Source organism: Polyergus mexicanus, unplaced genomic scaffold, assembly GCF_030449975.1.
Source record: "Polyergus mexicanus isolate NDT 795.1 unplaced genomic scaffold, iyPolMexi1.0 SCAF_17, whole genome shotgun sequence".
Classification (NCBI taxonomy): domain Eukaryota; kingdom Metazoa; phylum Arthropoda; class Insecta; order Hymenoptera; family Formicidae; genus Polyergus; species Polyergus mexicanus.
The window spans coordinates 6358481-6381167 of NW_027223337.1; the positions used below are offsets into that span (position 1 = coordinate 6358481).

The 22687-nt window shown below is 36.0% G+C and overlaps 1 protein-coding gene and 1 long non-coding RNA gene across 6 annotated transcripts in view; one reads left to right on the forward strand and one right to left on the reverse strand.

Annotated features, from left to right (window-relative positions):
- The window catches only part of LOC138940875 (uncharacterized), a 158876-nt gene that overhangs the window by 27214 nt on the left and 108975 nt on the right, over positions 1 to 22687 (reverse strand). The window lies entirely within an intron of this gene.
- Side (sidestep) lies at positions 377 to 22488 on the forward strand. Of its 5 annotated transcripts, none has more exons than XM_070309761.1 (14): positions 377 to 779; positions 925 to 1608; positions 2715 to 4824; positions 11035 to 11167; positions 14186 to 14397; positions 14493 to 14603; positions 14815 to 15030; positions 16428 to 16724; positions 17093 to 17223; positions 17321 to 17480; positions 17835 to 18137; positions 18357 to 18818; positions 19144 to 19353; positions 22014 to 22488. In XM_070309761.1, the coding sequence occupies exons 3-14, from the start codon at positions 4722 to 4724 to the stop codon at positions 22109 to 22111; spliced, it is 2436 nt and encodes an 811-aa protein (XP_070165862.1). In that variant the 5' UTR covers positions 377 to 779; positions 925 to 1608; positions 2715 to 4721; the 3' UTR covers positions 22112 to 22488. The 5 variants fall into 5 exon arrangements, with proteins under 5 accessions (XP_070165862.1, XP_070165864.1, XP_070165865.1 ...); XM_070309763.1 differs by having other exon boundaries at positions 18357 to 18812; XM_070309764.1 differs by lacking the exon at positions 22014 to 22488 and adding an exon at positions 19436 to 20213.

Consider the following 22687-nt stretch of genomic DNA (forward strand, 5'->3'; position numbering starts at 1 on the left):
CGGCGATTACGCGATTTGCAACGCTTTTCCGGATAATTACTTGCGCAGGGCATTGAGCCTGAAGCAACCCAAGTTAGTGAAAAGTCCCAAGTGCCATGTGACGCGCATTTGCGCGGGTGCGCTCGCCGTTCGGTCGAAACGAGAGGAGGGTTGTCGGTGCGGGTATCCAGCGAGGGAGAGCGAAACGGCAACGAGAGTCTCGAAATAGAGAGGCTGCGAACCAAAGCGCCAAGGCTAGAGAAAATTACGCGCGCCGTAAAATCTGCGCGCGGCTCTGCGCGAGCGCGGTTTTCGTAACGACATGAAATTTGAACGGAAGCGATGGAAGCGTGTATTTTATTTATAGGAAGTTTACGCTCGCGCGCGGAAACGAATATGCGAAACGAAACGTGCTTGCGCGAGGGACAGCGCGAAAATTCTCATTTCTCGGGCTGCGAGAGTCGCTTGTACGACGCAAATTCGTCTAATGAGCTTAAACCTCGGTGACTAATAGCGGTAACGGAGTAACGGCGACGGAAAATAATAGCGGCAATAATAATAGTCGCATAATAATAGTCGCATAATAAATGCTAAGTTCGGATATTAAAAAAATGTGCTCTATATACTTGGAATATAGAAATTAAGGATTTGTTTCTTGTGAAATGAAAATAAATACCAAGCCTGACTTTGGCCGAGGACGTGGAATATTTTCGGATCGGGCAGGAACACACGCGTGACGAAGAAAAAGTGGTACGCCAGAGGATACGATGGCGCATTTGGATAAATAAGCAGAGATTCTAGTAAGAGGATAGTCTAGTCTTTTTAAACGATGTAGAATAATTTTTCAGAGTATATAGAGAAAAGCAAACAAAATATAGTTACGAAAGATACCACTTCAAAAATGTATACTCATCCCGAAGTCTATTCAAGAATTTTGTTTACAAGGATCTCTCTCGGTTTCGGAGAAATTAACATCAAATCTGATCCAGAGAATGCGAAATACTCTCTTAACGGACGGAAAATATATTTATAAAGAGGCTTCGGAATGTACACTCTGAGATTGAGCGTCGATTCTGCGTCTATCCGAGAATTTTGTTTTCGAAAGCCGTTCTCGTGAGGAAAACATTAAGCCTGATCCTTGTAGAGCGGAGGATCTCAGAATACTTTCTTGCTACAAAAGCAAAACAGGACGCGTGACAGGCAGGAAATCGTGGCACGCGTTGGAAGCTGCTCCGGGGACACAATGGCGCCCTTGGACAAACAAGCATACAACTCGATACATCCGTCCGTCTGCGCGGCTCTCAAACACGCCTGTCCCTTTCAGAATGCATTCCTGACCCTCGTTTCGCTCCGGAACCCAACCGAGTCCTGCGCTCCACCCTCGGCCGGCGAGACCGCTGCAGAGTTTCTCTGCGTTTTCAATCCCCCGGCGCATCAGGCCCGGCATCGCGTAATCGTCCATGCAATGATACGCCAGAAATTCACCCCTATGCGCGTTTATTCCAGCGCACATTCCAGCCAAACTCGGCACGGCGTTGCCCTTCCGAGGCGGAAAGATCGCACGGAGACACGTGGCGGAGTGGAAGCTCCCCGCGCACGCACACGCGATACACGATATATGTAACATAGGTACACGTACACGTATATGTATGTAATAGCATATATACGCTTCAGAACGGAGCGATTGTAACTGATACAATTGCGGTGCAAGTCGATTTGCAATATGCATGGCTTACGAAAGCCACGGAGAAACAAGCATGAGCTTTACTCTCGCCATTATCTAACATTGTCATTTGCGAACAAACATGAAGATCGTTTTCGATTGCCTAAGGCTTAAGGCATCTAAAATTTAAATCTTGCGGGGTTATATAGGATTAAATATTTGATTTACAATAATTCGATACAATAATATATTTAACTCTGAAATGTATCATATATTAAGTAGTTTTATTCATGTCCAGAAAACGATATTTTCAATAAAATTGTATGATTTTAAATTTTATTATAATTATTTTCTATAATTTTTGTATATTTTATTGTATAAAAACATAAATATGTTTTTATTAAAACAATAATGTTATTATCACTTTCTGTAAAAATAAATGGAAATGTGACTTATGATAATATGTTTCTAATAAAAATAACTTTAAATAATTTATAATTTATTACAAAATCTGTAATGCAGAAAATATTTAAATAATATCATACAATAAATAAAATTATAAACATAATTCTATTCTATTTAATCGCAAATTATCAAAGAATGTACAGCCTTATATATAAATTCTTGTTTCATAATCTATTGTAAATTATAAATTATCTCAAATAAACTTGTATAAGAGTAATGAGAATTCAACAATATAATTAAATATTTAATACCCTTTACTAAATTGAATAAAGTAACTTTTTACAATTCTCGTATAACACAAATAAGCATTTAACTTTATATCCCCGTTTTACAAACGACATTACTCATTGCAGCATTTGCATGCATCACTTGGACTTTTATTTAGCATTATTCCCGCATTCACGCAAACGCACGTACACAAACGTGTGTATAAGTGTGCGTCCGCACGTGGGTGTGTCCTATCCGTGTATTCGTGCCGAAGGCGCGCGGGTGCCGTTTTACGCGTGTAGGTGCGTGCCCGCGTGTACGAGTGCGTGTGCCGCGCGAGAAGGGCGAGGGTGTTCTCGGGTAGGGGAAACTAAACGCGTGTCTTTGGTTTTGGTTTTAGTTTCGTGGCAGTCGCTGCCGACGTCGACGATGACGACCGGCACACGATCACGATTCACGATCACGACGACGACGATAACGACGAACGCGACGCCGATCCTCCCCAGCGGTGCGGATCTCGCGATAAATACGTGTCTTGTCGCAACGGCATCGTTTCCCGACGACGAGCGAATCGACGTCGTATGAAAGAAAAGTGCCCTTCGACTCGCAGGTGTAGCTGCGGATGCGGCTGAAAATCGACTAAATCCACGAGTATAATTAGTGTCTCAAGTGTCGCTGACTGTATCCCTGCTGTTATACGTGGGGATTACTACTAGGGAGATAAAGATTCATCTATCTCGGAATACCGCACGTGTGCTCCGTTTTCGAGACCGTTTTTGAATAAAATTTACATGGTTCTGTATAGTTGCGAATTTAAATCCCTTTTGCAACTATTGCGGCCATAGTGATACCGAAGAATCTATCGGAAACGCACTCTTCCTTAAATGCTGTTTTTCATATACGCTCGAGTGTCAAACTTTCATATGTAATAAATCATCTTTCTCTCATCATTTCTTTTATATCTAATAAATCTCTTTAAAAGATTCAAGTGTGTTGATTATCAACCAACTCTAAACTTGGAGCACAAACCGAAGAACTTCCCTTAAGTTAAATTAATTTAAATATCATTTTTAATCTGATAAATTTGAAAGATTCTATTGCGACAAATAGCTTCTGAAGGATACTTTATTTCTTATAAGTCATATCATATTAAAACAAGATATTATCAACGAGATAAAAATATACTATACTCACTCTTATGACTAATAGCTAATAAAGAGGAATGAAAGTTATGCGTGGTAGTGCCACCTGATCGCATCTCTAAATTAAATCGCGCGGCGCGTAAAAGGAGGACCACCTACCAAGAATAAAGTCAAGGCGGGGAAGAAGCGGTAGCAAAAAGCAACGCGTAAAAGACACGCGCCAGAGACGCAGGATCAAAGTTGAAATTCCTTGAGAGGGCGGCGAAGGAGGAGAAAGCGGGGTAACTGTCGCGGGGGAAGTCAAAGCGGACGAAGAGGACATCGACCAAGAACCGACAGCCAAGGCGAAAGTTTCGACCGAAAGAAACAGGCGTACGGAAAGAAGCGGCACAAAGGCAACGAGAAAAATGCAGCTTGGTGTTGTTAATCAGAAGATTACGACGCGTCCGGCTTAATAACGAGCGAAAAGAAAAGGAAGGGCGTACGTGAAAGGACTCGTTGGAGGACCTCCGGTCGTGAATTGTGTATCGTTCGTACCTGTACTTTTCATCGAAAGATCCGACTGAATAGAGTCTATAACAAAGAATATATGTCTGTTCTTGAATAAATGAATAAATATCATTGAACTATCCGTCGAATACAAATAAGTTCGCAGAAGATTGGGAATTTTAAGAAGGGACGAAATTAAACGCTCTCCGTAAAAATTAAATATTTGAAAAATTGCGAGAAGAACACATAGAAAATACAAAAACATTGCTACTTTTATGTGAAAATAGTGATAAAAGAAAAAGTAAGAATTTATCTTTGTGAAATTTATTCCATCATAATAATCGTGTGGTGATTATAAGTAATAAATTAATTAGTTTTCATGAATATATAAATATTCATTATTAAATAATAACAAGTGTGCGAGAAAACAATTTAAACGCGACTTTATACATAAGCATCGACAACGATCGCTTCAAAATCGATCGCGAAGACATCGAGAATGCCACGACGATCTTTCAAATTGTTCGAGTGGTCGCGATCTATCGAGGAAGTGACGCGATCGAAATTATTCTCGAATCAATATCTGCCTCGCGAGAAAGATTGCCGTTGAACCAAACTTGTGTTTATTTGGAAAAAAAAAAAAAAAAAAAAAACTCAATACGATCGTAGCAATCGAAATCGAATGCTGCTCATCGCGACAAGAGAGCGGATCCGACGTATTGCGTGCAGTCATCGCGACACTTAAGCCTCGATTCTCGATACAAGACGATATCGAGATGCGCTGCGCATTGGAACACGTATTTCTGACGAGCCTGCTGATGGTGCTAAAGATTCATCGAATGGGCGCAGCTGCAGAGGAGCCGGAATATCAGAACAAAGGTACGAGTCGAGACTCGAATTTCTCTATTCTAAAAAATTACTCGGAGAATTTTCGCCATCGCAAAAATCTTTTTGTCGTTAAATTTGTTGCTGGGTTATTATACTTTCAAATATACATATATTATTTTATTCGTATTTAAATTTACCCCCCAAAAATATATACTAGATGACGTATCACGCATAGATGTCGATGCGCTTAAGATTGTATATTTGCATCTATTTTCCATCATTAACTTCCACTGGCAGACATCTGAACCCTCGTTGCCCGAAACTTTCAGAAGATTGACGTCTAATTAGCAGGTCAAATCCGTCAACGAAGCTATTAACGCAGTACTTCCTTGAAGTTTAATGTGCTCTACAAGTTTATATTTGGCTATGTTTAATTTACATGCTGATCCATCAAGTTCGCATCGACATCATATGTATGGAAGTTTCATAAATTTCCTTCGAGATGCTAAAATGATTTTGGACTATATATTCTTATACCTCACAATAATTGATCTTTTTGAAAGCGATATTTTTCTAATACGATTATTATATTATTAATCGTGATGATTAGTATAAATGTCAATAATAACTAATAAATTATATATAGGTATACATACATATAATTTGTGGATTTTTAAAAACATATCAAATAAGGAGCATCGCGGATTCTAAATTATTGTTATATAACTCGTGAAACGCTTTGACACTTTTGATTATCGACAACGCCAACCGGAAGGATTCAAATAAACCCACTGGCCCGCATGTGACTTACTGACGTTTTAGCGTTCGTAAAATTCAATCAAGACACCGTTTGTGTAGCTCAATCTCCAGTGCATCACAGGCAGTGATGCGTTGTTTCCTGTTTATAAACGTATCGTTGCAACACAGCTATATCTCAATTCGCACAGGAGAGGAAGCAGATAAAACTCACTGCGCTCGTTATCGCGCGCAACAAATACCTTGCATACGCGAAAACATTTAATTAATCGTATTACGCGGAAGGAGCCGATGCAAGTGCAGTAATAGGCTATACCACGACGCTAGACGGAGTAAAAATTGAAACAGCTGCTGAAATAGACGTCGCCAGTTTAATTTGGCGAGACTGCCGATGTTTCGCCACTATGCCAGAATAATTACGTTATTAATCTCAGAGTTGCCGACTCTCGGAAAATTGCTAAGACAACCGTGGAAAAAAAAAGATATCACGCAAAACCCGGAAGAGAGTAAAACTCGGTCGTAAAACGTAACAAGCGGAATTAAACTCACATTTTACGGTCACGAAGTAATTGCGAATATTTTTTTGGTCAGTGTTAGAAAATATTAGGATTCTTTTTAATGCAACTGTTTAATAATTATTTAATAATTTACGACGCAAATTATACGTACAAAAGTAGAATTATTCTTTCTCTATCTATTTCCTTTCTTCCTTTCCTTTTGAAATTAGTATTTTAAAATATTATTTTCGGTTAATTATGATAACGCGAGAAAATTTTAATTAAAATAATAATGCTAACGGACGCTGCAACTGTTTTATTATAAAAACTGTTTTCACCTCTCTCTCTCTCTTTTTAATTTAAAATTAAATATATCAATGCAGAAGGAAGGTACCGAACCGCATCGTGTTAAGATAATGAGAGGCATAATTCAAATGGGACCGAATTGCGATCAGAGATAAAGCTATCGCGCGCGATATAATAACAGCAGCGTGCCAGATCCTGCCACGTGCGAAACGGTCGATCGAAATAGAAAGCTCCATAAGCGCACATCGGTGAGTAGATATTTTTGTCGACGTTCCCTTGCGTACGGACACCGCGCGAGTGCGGGAACTCGGATGATCCCGACTTTGCGACCAAAGAATTCGCGTGACTTATTTTCAGCGCGAAAGGAATCTTCGAATCTTTGGCTCTGTCTCTATCAACTTCATCATTCACACGATAACTGAAATAATAACCAGAGGAATCAATGTTGCCAACAAATACAGAAATTCAGAGATGTTTGTCTGATCGTAAAAGCAGCGAGAAATATACATATAATTTCACCCGACAATGCATTATTGAGAATTTAGCTAAATATATACAGATATATAATGCAACGCATTCATAAAGCTCTGATAACTTTATAATATTGATCGTTTGGCTGTTTACAAATGGCTACATGGGAGATGATAAAATCTTGCCATTTGTCACGTAGGTATCGCGAGAGCCTTTACATGTTTGTCTAACAGTAAAAGTCATGCAGAACGGCCCATTGCGAAAGCAACACTTTCTACGAAATGAAAACACATAAACCATTGCAGCATGCTTTTCGCGCTCGGTAGACACCCTTGGTATCGTTGCATCGTACGTCTCGACGACTCCCTCGACATATGCTAATCTGATGCACAGTTCAATTTGCATTTTGCCTATAAAATATGTATAATATGAGCAACCTTTTTGTATTAAAAAAAAAAAAAAATCAATATACAAGAAACTTTGAAAATTTCCTTCGGAAAAAATAATAGAATATTTTGAAGTATAAAAATAGTTTGTTGAAAGAATATATAAACTGTTATATAAGACAGTTTATAATAACTCATTTATAATTTAATAATTAATTAAACGATAACATATGAATTTATATTCAGATAAAAAATAAACAAATTGTAATAACGCGCTTTAATAATTATTAGTCGTAAATTATATTGTCAACCTGCTGATATGTATTTTTAATTAGTTTATGCATATTGTCGTTTACAAATGTCAGAAATGATAAAGTATAATAAGACAATAGGACTTCTCATTTAATGGAAACAATAATTGCCAGAACTTTATGCATGGTAATTAAACATTGTTCTTAACATCTAATTAAAAACGGAATTAGCGTTATCAACATGGATCGCACACATATTTTGCATTTGATAAATTATTATATCATATTATTTAATGTTTATAATCGCTCGCGCTCTTCACTGATTCGATTCTTAATCGCTGATTCACGAAACAAGATCCAAGTTGTAATTAATTGCAGCTTCTTGCGACCTGTGTCCAACTACTACTAACGCTAAAGTCGTTGTTGTGTGTGACATATGTCGTCAGCATGACGAACGAGTGCACTATGATTGATTATATGAAAATTATGTGGAAATATAAATTGAAGCAATATACAGAGACACATTATACTATATATTACATCATACTATATTACTTAAATAGTAAATAGCTTGAATCTGTTATACTTTAATATGTAATTATCTGTCTCGAAATAATTTATAATTTCAAATGGACAATGATTAATTATTATTAAATTATTATGACGGTAATATAATTTGTGATTAAGAGAGCATAAACATAAAAAGTAAGGCCATAATTATATGTATAATCACAAGACTATATAATTATTCCTATAAAAGATTGATACAATTGCAATTTATATATTATATCTCTTGCCATTTAAATGATAATCGCGAAACATTGCGCTGTTAATATTTAAACTCGAGATGGTCAAGGGTCGTAGAACAAAATAGCGAGGTGGAGCGTGGAGAAAGGGTTACCCTTTGAAAACGGAACAAGAACAGGTTTGCCTAACGTAACGAGGAAACCGCAGGGTGTGCGGGTCAGAGCATTGGTGAAATTATCATACAAAGTGGTCAAAGGTATGTCCGCGTACCCTCTTCTCCTTCCATCCCTTGGGATAATCCTTGGGATAAACAGCTCGCAGGGAGGTCGAATCGAACAGAAGGTGGTCAACCGAGAATCGACGTAATCGTCGGGTTGCGTGTAGCTCGTTATTTCGAAACAGATCCGAATAATAATTTAGGTAGGTGGCCACATGGTCTTTTTAAATAATTACCGAAATGAGAGATATATTATCTATCTCTTAAACAAGAATTTCTGTCATCACTTTTGTAACTCTTTATCGAAAGTCGATAAATCATATCTTTAAATCGGTCAATGCTATTATTATTATCATTAATTATGTTCACCTCGAATGAAGGTTTCCAAGCTTGCCTATAATTTATCACATATTCAACACTATACAATTAAATATATATAATAAAAGAAATATTATTATTATTATTATTATTATTATTCAAGTAGTAATTTATGAAATAATTTTCTTATGTGCAATTTTGTTCAAAAAATATTTTTCTGCATTTTAAATGTTCCTACTTATTAAGAATCATTCACAAGGATCTTATACCTCTCCTTTTGTGCGTTACTGAGTTTTTCGTGTTTCTCTTACGCGAATGTATAATAAATTTCATATCAATCTGTGATAAACACGACCGCGAATCATTCGATTTGTCAACGATAGATGTGCGATCGAGTGAAAGGAAAGGCAGAGAAAGAGGCCAGAGGCTATGGCTTGCACGGAAATAGATGTGTGCGGCCGGAAGCATGATTTCCCAACGAACACACGATATAAAAATAGCGGAGGGAATTGTCTCCTCTCGGCCGGCTATTATTTACATAACTGCGCGATACGCGAGCGACTTTTTTCAACGCTTCAGATCGACTCTTCCGAAAGAAAGATGCCTTGCATAAGAAAACAGAAGGAACACACGCGCGGCGATTCACTTAGGACTCCACAAACTGTATTCACCTTTTTGTTCTATGACAGGTGGATGCAGTACTTAAAAACGACAGGTTTATCCTTCTTAACCGCACGCTCTTACATTTTTTATGAGTTTGAAACGAAAGATATATATATATATTTGGAGTTAATTTAATATATTTAAAATTATGCAAAATATATATTAAAAGTTTCCAATTTCGACTCGGCACTACGTACGCGAAGAGAATGCTCAACCACCAACGTAAAATTCAACACAGGACGTTTAGTCGCATCCCTCTCATCAGGTCCTTAAAGGTTCAGTGGGGCCGATGAAACACGTAGCGACGTACTAATGAAGCGGTTCTTCGCGAACGGCACTGTCATCGTTATGCTCGCGTAGCCACGTGCATGATATTATGCACGGGAGTAATGCGTTCAGGCACGGTTGAGCTTTACTAAATTCAGACGAACAGTCTTGCGGATAAATAACAATATAAAAAATCTATATAATTATCTTCTTCTTGTTTGCTTTCTTCTTTAGAATATAGATGCGTGCAATATTAGATAAAAATGTTTTTCATCATATATTCTATACATATATTCTAAGTATTGTTATATGTATTAAAAATGTGTCGCGACATAGATCTATTGAATTCTATCAAAAGAAAATACTCAATAAAATGATCGACGAGATATGTCTCGATATGTGTACACGTGTACAATGAACGAGTTATCAATGAAATACCGGCATGTGCATTAACAGAACATAATGTGACACGAGCACGTGTGTTCGGCCGGCTGGCTTGCGTTATATCGCTTCTATTTTCTGCACTGCTACTTCGTAACGAGATGTGACGAATCTAAGTTTAAGTCGCGCGCCCTAGGGACGCTATAAAATCATGGACAATGGTACATCGAATCGATGCTCGTCGTCGGACAAATTGTGAGCTGGCAGAGTTACACGACAAGAGGGAAACAATTAATTATTTTCGCCAAGAGTACGAGAAAGCCAAAGATGACGAGCAAAGGCATTCTCAACAGTATTTAATTTTTAGTTTTGCATTTGACTTTTTATTTTTAAGTTTGCGTTATGCTATATCGATCTATATTTGTAATCTTGAAAATTGCATCACTTTCACAGCTAAAAAGTTAAATTTATAGAACATTCATATGTATTTATTAAATAAAATCACTCATACGTATATATCATTGCTTTTTATCTCTATTTATAATATTTTTCAAGATTGTGTGTATAATTTTTTTTTTTTTTAAATAATATACTTTTAAAATTATAAACTAGAATATTTCGAAACAATGTTAGAACGTTATATATCCGTGATCTTCCAATGTTGCTAACATTTAAGCGATAAGATCGCTGATTTATGTATTTTTCTGCCAGTCGTTTGTGGGCGGTTTCGCAAAAACATACGGTTCCTACACCATGGAAATGATTTATATCTCGATTTTTAATTGGGTTAGTGTGCGTGTGGTGATTATTGATCATAATTTCGAACGGGATAGAGTATTTTCATATTACACTTCATATTTTTGTATAAATTATTTCTTGGCTGAGTCTCTTGACAGAATCAGTATCAAGTATTAAAGTTATTAATGAGTCAATATTAGCTAGATAAATGCATATACAATACATATGCTTAAAAATATGTAATTTTTTTTACTTCTTTTCAGCACCGGTAAGATTAGTCTGGGCGACCGAAGGAGATAATGTAGAGCTGCCATGCGACATTACACCGCCGACACCGGAGGATTCGGTTAATATGGTTCTCTGGTTCAAGGACAATGTTGGTATACCACTCTACAGGCAAGTGTCTTTCTCTCTCTCTCTCTCTCTTGCGTTTTAAAAATAATCCTACCGATCTAATACTATTTTTACATAGCATTGGCGCCATAAAGCTAAAACGATCTAGCTGAACTTAACTCTGCAGAAAATATCGCCAGCAATTTAATAAATAATTACAATTGTTAAAAGCGTGTTAAAAATTAGATGGAGAAATAAAGATGTCTATAGAACTTCTATGTCTACTTCCACAGCAAATTTATATGCAGATTTTGAAGGTGCACTTTTTTATAACGCAGTACAAGCAAATTTTTTTTCTTGACAGCGCGCACGGTATGTCATCGAGGTTTAAAATGTTCTCCCTGCTGTCGACTTCCTGTTTTCTGGGAACCCGCGGAAACTGATTCACACGACGGTGATTTTTTTGGCCGAAAGCCGGGCCGCCGGATGTTGGCTAGGACCGCGTTATTGGAAGATGAGATGCCATTGTTCTAAAGCCGCATCTCAAAATATCCCGTCACGAGTCTAAGTCCGAGCGTGAACTTTCGCGTTTATGGGGACACTACCGACTGACATATAAATATCACGAGCTCATTAACGATTAATTTAACACGTCAAATATTCTGATACTAAATATTTTTTTAAAAAGAGAAAGTGTATAATTAGATGCATATTATATGATAATTTTACATAAAAAAAAATCAAAATATTGATTTTATTTCACTTAAAAAACATTAAAATTATTAAAATTAATCAAATTAAAATTTTCTCACATACACACATATGTGTTGATGTATTAATACAAAAAATTTTATATATATTATAATATTATAATCTTTAATATACTTTTCCACATAAAAGAAATAAAAAATAATAATAATAAATATTAATTTATACAGATCAAAATATATCGGATTTTTATAAAGCGTTTTATATACAAACTATTATTTGTCATGTTATATTAAATTTATCCGAAAATTTATCGCGTGAATAGTTATAGAAACAAACGCGTTGTGCTTTGGCAAGCATTTGCGAGGAGGAGAGTTCAAGTTAGATCAGGATTGTATAAATAATTCAACCAAGTTTTCACAATCGAAAGCGTGGGATGATGGAATTTCATAACACTGGTCAAACTTAGGAATATCAAGTGATCGAATACCCTTTTCGACTAATATAAGCAATAAACAGAGCGCTTATTTAACGATCCCTAGAATCGTAAAACAAGATCCTCCAATCATCGCTATTTGCTCGTCCGTAAAAAATAAATAGCTCCATCTAAAGATTGCAATATTTGAAAGAATTTTTATATTAAAGATCTATTTTGAAGATTTCTTTCTCAGTATCTTTCTTATCCGTTAAAAATGAAAATGTGATGTAAATTATTAAATAAATATTTACATTGATTCTCAGGCATTGTATATATCATTTTCATAGCAAGGCACATATATTTTTCAAATCACTATTTTTTCAGACACAAAAAAATATATACATGTAAAAGAAAGGACATTAAAATTTATATAACTGGTTTTCAAAATCGATCCATTACGAAAATGCATTATCTATATGATGAATTAAGACACATAATTAGTACTTTTTCATTAAAAGTACGTTTCATTTTGCAAAAGAAGTTTTATGACCCTCGAATTTTTTGAGATAACAAGAGAAGATATGGATAGCTAAAAATACAACGAGAACGCATCGCGCAATATGTGGGCGAGTGATTATCGAAAACATGACAGTTATAAGTTACAATATTAAAAAATCTTCATATAAGAAAATACAGCAAGCAAAAGAGATCGTAGAGCGTCAAAGAAAAGCGCAAACAAATCACGAAACATAAAACAGATTCTTATTGCTTGCGTCTTTTATTAATGAAGCATTTCTCACAGATCACGTTTCTGATAACCGTTGAGAGAAATGATCGCGCAGTGACAAAAGAAAGAAGAAGAAGAAGAAAAAAAAAAAACTTTCCGAACCAAGAAAAGTTCGTGCTGCGATGCTTCGAATCTTGTGGCAATTTTATATTACCATTTATTAGGACGACATACATATAAAAGAAAAGAAAAACTTTGTTTGCAATTAAAATTACATATCGTAAACGATAGAGTATTATTTTAAATCTTTTCAACAATTTTATGACAAGCTCGAATTACAATTGAATCGAAAGATCGATTGTTAATCTTCCTGTCGCCCCTTGCGTTTTACGTTTTAGAATTCTTCGTAGCGGAGAACTTTTTTTCACGCGTTCGAAGAAACGTCACATTTTCGCTGCGACGGATAGAAGATGCCTCTGTTCAATTTTACAGCATGTGACCCGAGTCACGCAGGATGGAATTTTTCAACCTCCGTAACTTTCGAGTTGACTTTCACGGTATAGTTGGCAACGATCATCGTCGACCGCATATCAGCGGCGAATCATACGATGCGCGCGTACACAGCTCTTTGAGACGATTTATCTCTTTTCTATTACCGTCGTTTTTCCGCCGCATGCCGAAACGATTTCCTGTTCCTGCCGTTACGTAATACTCAGCGAATAACTGAAGCTACTGGAATCTAAATTCGCGGACGGTGAAGTCTGCCAAGTGCGTTTTTTTTTTTTTTGGCCGCGAATAGATGCGCAGTGCACGCAAGTTTAGTCACCAAGTAAGTCGCCAATTGGCGTAAGTGCGATGTTTACCGACTTTCGGTACCGGAAACGCTGAACATTGCGATGGAAATTTAGTAAGACTTCCTCTCGGTCGATCTAAAAGCGCCTTGGCGTGAAAACCGGCATTTCTTGCAGAACCAGTCAAACAAATTTGCATCTTTTTTTTCCAGAAAATAATAAAAATAAATATTGTAGTTTTAAATTCTTTTGATTTTAATGACTATCTAAAATGGACTACGCATAAAATAAATACATAAACGGTATATTTAAAAAAATAATCAATGAGAAATTTAATGAGATTATTTATTATTTTACTTACTATTTATTATTTTATTGTATTATAATATTATATTATATATATTATGATAGTTTAATTTTGATATTTTTCTCTGTAGCCTGGACGCGAGAAACGGTAGCTTGACCGACGCCAATCACTGGGCAGTCAGCGATGATCTCGGAAGACGAACATACTTCCAGGTCGGCGATGGTCACCGAGCGAGATTGAAAGTCACCAAAGTGACGTTGAGAGATCAAGGGGTTTTCAGGTGCAGAGTGGATTTCGTAGACTCTCCAACACGAAATTTTCGCGTAAACTTGACTCTAGTTGGTAACTATCAATATGTTTCAAAGAATGATGTGATTCTCATATGTGACAAGAGAAAGTGGAATATTATTATACCGTCATATTTTTGACTTTTTCAGAGCAACCAAGCAAACCTGTGATATACGACGCTCAAGGACGAGAAGTGACGGGAATAGGAGGTCCTTTTTTGGAAGGTTACAGTCTTGCTCTGACCTGTCAAGTGTCTGGAGGTATAAAACCTGCGGTCTTATCCAGTTAAATTTTATTATCAATACATATTCGCATCAACATTTTTTGATACATATCTGAATATATTGCTTTATTATTACATCTATAATATTGTCGCATATCATTATATCTTACGAGCCATATTCATATAAGTTTAAAGAATTACGTGAAAGCTGATTCACAGAAAAACCGCGATTCGTAATTGTTTTACAGGTAGACCTAAGCCCTCGGTAACTTGGTGGAAGAACGGTGAGCTGCTGGATGGCGTGGTAGATACTGTGCCTATCGGCTCACCGAGTAGATTTACGGTAAACGATCTGTTTATCGACAAAGTCACCAAGTCGCTATGGGGAGCGAAGCTCGAATGCGGAGCTCAATCAGGACCAATGGGAAAACCTATCGTCCGCGAAGTGTCTCTAGACATATATCGTAAGTTTGCATTTTAGATAATATGCGTAGCGGAATTATATTCGGAAAAGTAAATCCGAAAAATTAAAATTAATTTTAACTGATTTTGAAAAACGAAACTAAAGAATGTAGTTCGTGAATTATATTCTCAAGTTGGTTTCAAGTCTCGGCAATGATTACGAGCTCGTAAATCTTTCGACGATCGCATCCCATCGAGCACTTCTTCCGACGCTTTCTTGACTTATTCAATGTTTGAGCGACGATGAAATGCAAAAGGGCGGCATTTCGAAGAAGCGGATCATAAATGCTGCGTTAACGTGACATCTGCTTAAAATAAAATCGAGGAAACACTCTTCAAGGCCGTTCTTTCGATCCTAAGCACGTGCTAAAAAGCGATCTTAAGCAGTGTGTGTTAAAGGGCACTCTTGACACGTTTTATTCAATCGACATGTCGCACTTCCGCTCTCTTTCTCTCTTTCCTTTCCCTCTTCTCTCCGCCTTGTTCTCGTATTTATTTTTAAGTCAAGCTAAACAGGAAGATCATCACGATTTGCATCTACGAGAGGCATAAAGCAAATACTTGTTGCAATTCTCGAAAAAGTTGAAATTCAAATATAAATACCAAGTTTTAACTTTGATTGTTTAACGAAACTTGAAGAATACATTAAATAGTTATTTATAGAAGCATTAATAAATAGCATATTTAAATTTTCGGTTTATTTAAATTTTCTTAATTCTATTGCATATATAGAGTGTATCTCTTCTCGTTTTTTTTTTTAAAATAGAGAAAAGTTTGTGAAAAAAGCACGAATTATTCAGTATATGTCATTTTTCAATCAAATAAAATTCTATCATATTATCCAGTTTCTTTTTTAATTTTTTCTCATTTTAGATTTTCCTATATCCGAATGTTGGCGTAGAAAGAATTTTAAATACAGTAGTAACCGACACGTGGCGGAAGCGAGATGAATTCCGAGACGATTTCACGCGGGCCTCCTTAACTCCTTTGACGGTCGCATTTCGCAGAATTGTCGTCTAAAAGTAAAAATACGCGATCGGGGTTTGGGACGGCGGGCATCTGGCCCCCTTTCCTCCCTCGTTATTTTTGTGACGCACCGCCGACAAGTTCTCGGTCCGCTTATAATTTTTTTTTGCATCCAGTAGCATTATTATCCTTCGCGTTTACATTTGCAGATGTAAATTTTTGACGACGAAGTGCCCATGTTCGTTAGACATTTCCACACGCTTCCATATTTTGTTTTAAATTAAGAATCTAAAGCTTTTAAAGCTTCTAAAGTAACCAAAATGACAGTAAAAAAATATAATAAAAGATTGTAGGAAGATTATCGAAAAATTTTGTATATTCGTTTATGTAATTTAATCTTCTATTATTAATTCTGTTGTTTTCTATATTTTAGTGAAACCGGCGATCGTGAAAATCGTTCTGAGCGAAGATCAGATCTTCGCCGGTCGTCCAATCGCCGCCAGATGCGAAACTTGGGGTAGTTCTCCAGCGGCCAGGATTATTTGGAGGCTGGGAGAACATGCGATGGGCGATCCCAACGTATCTACTACGCAGAGGAGTAATTCGACGGTGAGCAAGTTGGCTTTGGTCCTCAGTAAGGATGACGACGGCAAGGAATTGATTTGCCGAGCCGAAAATCCGAGGTTTCCCGGAGGAGTGCTCGAGGAAGTCAAAACACTTCGCATCTCTTGTAAGTTCTCAGTTTTGCAATTCTTTTAAGTTAAGTCAATCGAATAATGTATCAAATTTGCGATAATAAAATGTGTAAATGTATCCAAAAATGTAATTTTGATTTTTTTTGTTCTTAAAGAGTAAAACTTCTCATATATATTTCTCTTGTATATTTTTTTGCTGATATACCATATATATATATATACAGATTTCCTAAATTCAATCATTTCAAGAATTTTCAAATAAATTTTTTTAATTTAGACAAGGGAGTTTAAAAAAATGTTTCTTCAGTTTTCTCCCTTTAAGTCCTTGGCCTGAAACGGCGACAACAGTTGCGACATCAAATACTATAATACATAATGACGCAATTCCTCGAATTACAAACAGATGCTCCAGTAGTCGTCGCTCGTTTGGCCACTGGCTACGTCTTGGACACTTTGAGGGAAGGCGACGATCTCAAGTTAGTCTGCGACGTTCAAAGTAACCCGCCACCGACACGAGTGATTTGGTATCACGATGTGAGTAGAAATAGAAGGAAGAAGGGGAAAGAAGGAAAAGAGTCTCGTTATTCGGTATGATTCATTGTTATTCGGATTCTCGCGTTCTTATCCGCAGAATCAGCGACTGGAGCACGATGTGAGCGCGGGAATTTTGCTGGCTTCAAACTCGTTGACCCTTCGGGTGCTCGCGCTCGCACACGTCGGCGAGTATTCCTGCGCGGCCACGAACGCCGTGGGTGAAACTCACAGCCCGCCTCTTTTCATTCACATGAAATGTGAGTAGCCGTTTTTATTTATCAGCACATCGTTCGAGAATCATTTTTGTCAGCATAAAAACTATTTTTGCGTCTCGAGCAACAACGCGTGTATATCTAAATACGTATTATAAATTTAATTATTAATTTAATTATTCTTTGAAGTTTAAAAACTTATGATTTAATTAATTATTCTTTGAAGATAAAAGTTTACGATTTTTTCTTAATTAAAATGTTACAATTTTTTATTAAAATATACTAAAAGGAATTTATAAATACAAAATGATTCGCAACCCCTCTTCTTCTTCTCTCTCTCTCTCTCTCTCTTTCTGTGACATTCTTCTATTTTTTATAACAATTTAAAACGTTTGATAGATGCACCGAGATGCAGGGAAGGTAACGAAAGGAGAGAGATCACCGTCGCTCGACACGAGACAGTATCGCTCACGTGCGAAGTGGAAGCGCTACCTGACGATCACGTGCGATTTTCATGGACTTACAACGGTACGATCGGCGATGTTTTACCCATTCCGAACTCGAAGGTTGAAAATAAAGGCCTCTTGAGTGTGTTGGAATATACAATTGGTGCCGATACCGATTATGGCACGCTGGCTTGCTGGGCGAGCAACAACATTGGACGGCAAAGGGCGCCCTGTATATTTAACATCGTACCTGCTAGTAAGTTATCCAATAATTATGTTTCGCGCGTATTGCTTAATTCTCTTTTGCATATTTCATAACAGAAAGACTAAATCTTGAAAAATAAAATAAAAATTTTTTTTTATTTTAATAATTAAAATATAAGCTATTTATATTGTATATACGCGTAATTCTTGTTAAATATTAAATTTGTATTCAAGTGTTCTTTATATTTAATAATGTTGATTTTTTTATCAGAACCACCGCAATCACCGTTGGACTGTGCGTTGTACAACGAGAGCAGCTCATTAGAAGTTAATTGCATCCCGGGATCGGACGGCGGATCGCCGCAGCACTTTTTGTTGGAAGTTCGAGGATCTTTCAGAAATTCCGGCATCGGCCAAATTGGCCCTCATACTCTTCAAACGCCACAGAGCGATCAGGGAATGGCCGGGGAATCGCCGCCTATTTATCAAGATATGAATCCGACCCCCAATTTCCAGCTTCACGACCTTGAACCGGGATACGATTATACGGTGTACATTTACGCGATCAATGGACGTGGCAGAAGTGAACCCGTCCTTCTGGAAAACGTCAGGGTCGCAGAATCTATTGGTGGAAAGATGGAGAGAAGTGGGATTTTTCTGGAGGATCTAAAGAAGGCGCTGCCGCAAGCCAGCTCCGAGAACATGATTATCGTTATTGCGTTGACAGGTACAGGTAAAATCAATGTTTTTTTTTAATTCGGCCTAATATACTAATTTCGCAAAATTAACTTTGCAAGTCCAGTTCTAATTTCATGCAAATAAATCTAAATTTATCGTAAATTATTTACATACAATATTATTTTCAATTTATTATTAAATTACTTTTTTCCCTATACATCAATGCACTAGAAAAATTATTTTTAAAAGCAAAAATTTTGGGATATATTTTATCGCATTTATGAGTTTTAAATTTTAGATTTCCATTTAATTTATCTCGTCTCATCGTAATGCGACTTAAAATTTATTTTTTTTGTATAATTCAACCTTGAATCTTAAAGGCGCGGCAGCGTTGGTTCTCATCGGCATCGGAATGATTATCGGTCTGATAATCTGTAGGAAAAGATCAAATACTACCATCATCGAAGGTCCGGACGATTTCACCACGCCGACCTATGTTCCGGCCCACAGGATCGAGCCCAGGATCAGGTACTCTAACGAGAACAGGCGTTCTCAAAGGACAAGTCTTTACGTCGAAGAAAATCGAAAGGGTATATATAAACGATAATTTACTTAACGATAAATTACTAGTTTGAGAATAAATAATTGCTTAATTTGTGTAATATTTTTCAGAACCGGATTTACTTAATCGAGTGGAGCTTGACTTGCGAGATTAACTTATCCGATTTTGCATAGCTAGAAATAATCGAGACACCAAGTGCAATGTAAAGTAGTATTCCATACATAAAATTCAACTGCTTCGCATAAATCGGTATGTTCTATTCGTGTAATTAATATAATGTTATTAAATTAGAAACATCACGATTGTCGATTATAACGAGTAATTATTAGCCATATAAATCATTTGACTCGAAGGATTAACGCTTGAGCAGCGCATGCTAGTTTTTATGATCGAGTCGAGGAAGTTGCCGAATCTTCATGCAAATGGAGATATTACAAAACATTCTATTAGCTATTTATATTCCTTTTTCCGCGAAATGCTTGACACAACGCGCGACACAAAGAGATCGGCGGTCAAGATTTCTACTTTAAATTGTATAGAATCTAGAATTAAAATAGCGTTAAAAAATGTACAGTTATTTTTACAAGAGTAGAACGCGCTAAGGCATTGGAGATCCTGCATACTTTCAAGTATTAGTATATTAATATCTCGATCCCTAAAAACGTGATCTTGCGTACCTTTTTCCTCTACAACAGACTGCTTCAAAAAGCGAATGCCGGTTTTATATGATTTAGTTTTTTTTTTTTTTTTTTTTTTTTTTAATATAAATTACACTCGTGCATACGAAATTTGAGTTTACGTATTTAATAAACAATAAGCAAGTTTCTATGATTATATCATATATTTCTAACGTTATGTTATACCGTTAATCAATTATTTATATTTCGGATACATTCTTTTTTTGAAGCAGTCCATAGTTCATAAATTATTGTATAATCTTTGATCAGCGTAGTTTACGCTATTCCATACGATAATTGTAAATATTCACATATTGATTAATATACACACAATTATAAAGAAAATAAAACCGCCAGATTGTAAATATTATTAATGATTAATGATTAATTAGATTAAAAAGACTATATAAAATGAATTGTTTTCTTTATCTCCATTCCCATTTTAATTGTACGTCTAGTATGTAAAAATTGATATTTGAAATATTGATATTTATGTTATTTCATGACAATTAATAATGATAATTGCTTATATAAATAGTATCTACGTATTCCTGTGCTTTATGTAACAAAGCATTGAAACTATTGACGTTGAAGTCGTTAACTGCTAGCAATTTGCCAGTTATTAATAATAATATCAGTAGCTGCTCAGAGGAGCTACTGATTTAATTATCCATTTCACAAACATGTCTGGCGTTATAACTAGTCACATAACGCATATTAATATTCTACAATAAGTGAACCGGCAATTAATGCATCGCGATTTGATTTAAATAAATCACAAGACCATAAATCCTTGAACTTCTGACCCCCGCAATATATTAACGAGTATGTATTAAATTTTTAACATTGCTAAAGAAGTACGAACAATCGATGTACGTAAAGAAATGTTTAAAAAAATATTAAATTACTTCTTCCTTCTAGATCTTTTGAAAGCCAAAACGTGATCTACGTTATCAGCTACCAATATAACAACTGATGCGTCTCACATAGTCATACGTTTGAAAGCGCCACATGTACGAAGAAGCAAACCCCTCTTCACACCCCCATCTCTATTATATATTTATTACAAAACTTAATCAAATTTTTTTCTTTCATAGTCATTAATTGTAGATATTGAAAATTATATGATCTCATTCCTATCTCGCGTTAATTTTTTTCTTGATTTTTTTAGAAGGACATTTATATATATAAATTTTATAAAATTTTCTTCACACTTATTTTTACATCGTAATGTAATAGATTCAATTTAGAGGATATGGTTTTATGTATTAAGGTCGTAGGCATACATATTGGAATGAATATAAACTATGCGTATCGTTTTATATCCGTGAGAACGAACACTTTTCCGTGAACAATCCGTTAATGAAAACTTCATCAACGTCGGAATAATTATCTCGCTGCACATGACAGCTGTCCCATTTCCGTGAATTGCCTAGCGGTAGATTGTGATTTAGAGTCATGATTTAAATATGATGCAACATATAAAGAGTCATATTATAATCCACAAGTGAGTTATAATTTCTCGCAAAACGCATCATTACAACAATACTTTCGTTCGCATATCAATCATGTAAGCTGTATCAGCCAATTGAATTATCCGACCTCTCTTACGGCACCATTAAAATAATTATATATTTAATATGCAATGTTTGTAGTTGTACGGTCGCTGGTTATAGTTGTATCTATCCACGAGTATAATATCACAAGTATAGCAGAATATAAAAAAATGCGTAATATAATAAAACTATTTTAAAAATGTTGCTCTCAGAGACCGAGTGAAAAATGCTTATGATAAGCTAATAAATATTTACGCAAAATTGGAAAAAAAAAAAAAAAAATATGCTATTAGAAAAAAAGAAAAAAATCTTGTATAAAGGTACAATAATTAAAATTAATTAGGAAAAAAATATTTGTTTTCTGATATTTAAATTTAAAAATGTGCAGATATATTATTATCGCTGCTATTCGAAAAATCGCTGCGTTATCATCGCCTTTATATGGTTACTTATAGTGCAATCGACGATACGGAGAAACGAGATGCGCAGCCATAATGAAGATGCAACCGACATGCACTGTACGCTTGGTGCAATTGCGCATTACGATGCGTAAAGCGCGCTGGAAAGCATCGGGCCGCGCAGATAATTACGTTATACTTTGCACTGTATATGCGCCCAGAACCGACATTATCGTTATCGTCATGGGAGATGACGGCTGTGTACGTCGCGGATAATCCCTGTTATTTTCAACAACGCCGAGGCACAATTCGTTCGACATTATACCAAGTACTTGTAAAATTGAAATCCCAACGAGTTATCGTCGTTACTGCTGTCGTTAGAGGCACTTGGCGTTTGTTGTATAATGAAGAACCTAGATATGATTACGTGTGTGGAAAAAGGAACGAAAGATGCTCTCGACCTTAATATGTGAAGATAGAAATAATCCGCTTCCAACTGATCTAGCACGCGGGTGGAACAAATTGAAATAAATTAAAATGGCAAATCTTCATTACATAGAAGTATGATTTTTTTCATCCTATATTTGAAATTTGTATAGCGTGTATTATTGGAAAAATTTGAATTAGATCAAAAAGAGAACAGCTTCAAATTGATTTAGCACGCGGATAAAAGAAATATTGAAATAAATTAAAATAGCAAATATATAATACGAGTCTTCATTACATATAAT

What these genes read in the sequence shown, in the direction of transcription:
- Side (XM_070309761.1), top strand. Translation starts at nt 4,722, where the DNA reads ATGCGCTGCGCATTGGAACACGTATTTCTGACGAGCCTGCTGATGGTG. An exon ending in AGTGTCTCTAGACATATATC is followed by an intron (nt 15,031 to 16,427) that starts GTAAGTTTGCAT and finishes TCTATATTTTAG; the next exon opens with TGAAACCGGCGATCGTGAAA. An exon ending in CGTCGAAGAAAATCGAAAGG is followed by an intron (nt 19,354 to 22,013) that starts GTATATATAAAC and finishes GGTTACTTATAG; the next exon opens with TGCAATCGACGATACGGAGA.